General features: G+C 59.3%; 1 protein-coding gene across 1 annotated transcript in view; it reads right to left on the reverse strand.

Moving 5' to 3' along the window:
• Nucleotides 1–859, reverse strand: part of LOC103618722 (protocadherin alpha-1) — a 10,620-nt gene that overhangs the window by 1,250 nt on the left and 8,511 nt on the right. Inside the window, 1 exon segment of the mRNA XM_017738667.1 lies at nucleotides 7–665. Within this exon segment, the coding sequence (XP_017594156.1) occupies nucleotides 7–665 (659 nt within the window).

The following is an 859-nucleotide window of genomic DNA, read 5'->3' on the forward strand; positions in this document are numbered from 1 at the left end:
CCCCCCCCCTCGTACTCCGACACCCGCTCCCGGTCCAGCGCCTCGCGCAGCACCAGCGAGTACGAGCCCGCGAACGTCGCCTCCAGACCGAACGGCGACGCCGGCCACACCCAGCACCGCACGCGACCGTTCGCCCCCGAGTCCCGGTCCGACACGCTCAGCAGGGCCACCACCGTCCCCACCGACGCGTCCTCCGGCACCGGCACCGACAGCGACGTCACCCACACCTCCGGCGCGTTGTCGTTCACGTCCAGCACCTCCAGCACCACCTTGCAGTGACCCGGCAGTGGAGGCGTCCCCTTATCAGTCACCTTAATGTGTAGGTCATATAAAGTAACTGTCTCGAAGTCCAGGGGGCCCATCAGTCTGATCTCCCCAGTATTTGCATCGATGCTGAATAAATCTGTGGCCGACGGTGGAACAACAGAATCAATTTCATAAATCATTTCCCCATATATTCCTAAGTCCGGGTCTGTGGCGTTCACACGCGCTACAAGCGTCATCTGTAATGCATCCTCGGGCAAACGTACGTTATACACTGACTGGTTGAACTGGGGTGCATTGTCGTTCACGTCCAGCACCAAGATCATCAGCTCCATCGTGCCCGTCAGAGACGGCCGGCCCCCATCACTCGCCGTCAGCATCAACCGGTGAACGGGAATCGTCTCGCGGTCCAAAGCTTTCGTGAGTACCAGAAACAAGGATTTACTGCGAGAGTTACTGTTTTCTTCCTCTATTCTAAAATACTCGCTGGGGCTGAGTGTGTAGGAGAGCTGCGCGTTCGCTCCGATATCCGCATCCGACGCGCCCTCCAGCGGGAAACGAGACCCCGGCAGAGTGGTGAATTCCGCGATGCTGA

This window comes from Corvus brachyrhynchos, unplaced genomic scaffold (genome assembly GCF_000691975.1).
Source record: "Corvus brachyrhynchos isolate BGI_N302 unplaced genomic scaffold, ASM69197v1 scaffold376, whole genome shotgun sequence".
Taxonomy (NCBI): Eukaryota; Metazoa; Chordata; class Aves; order Passeriformes; family Corvidae; genus Corvus; species Corvus brachyrhynchos.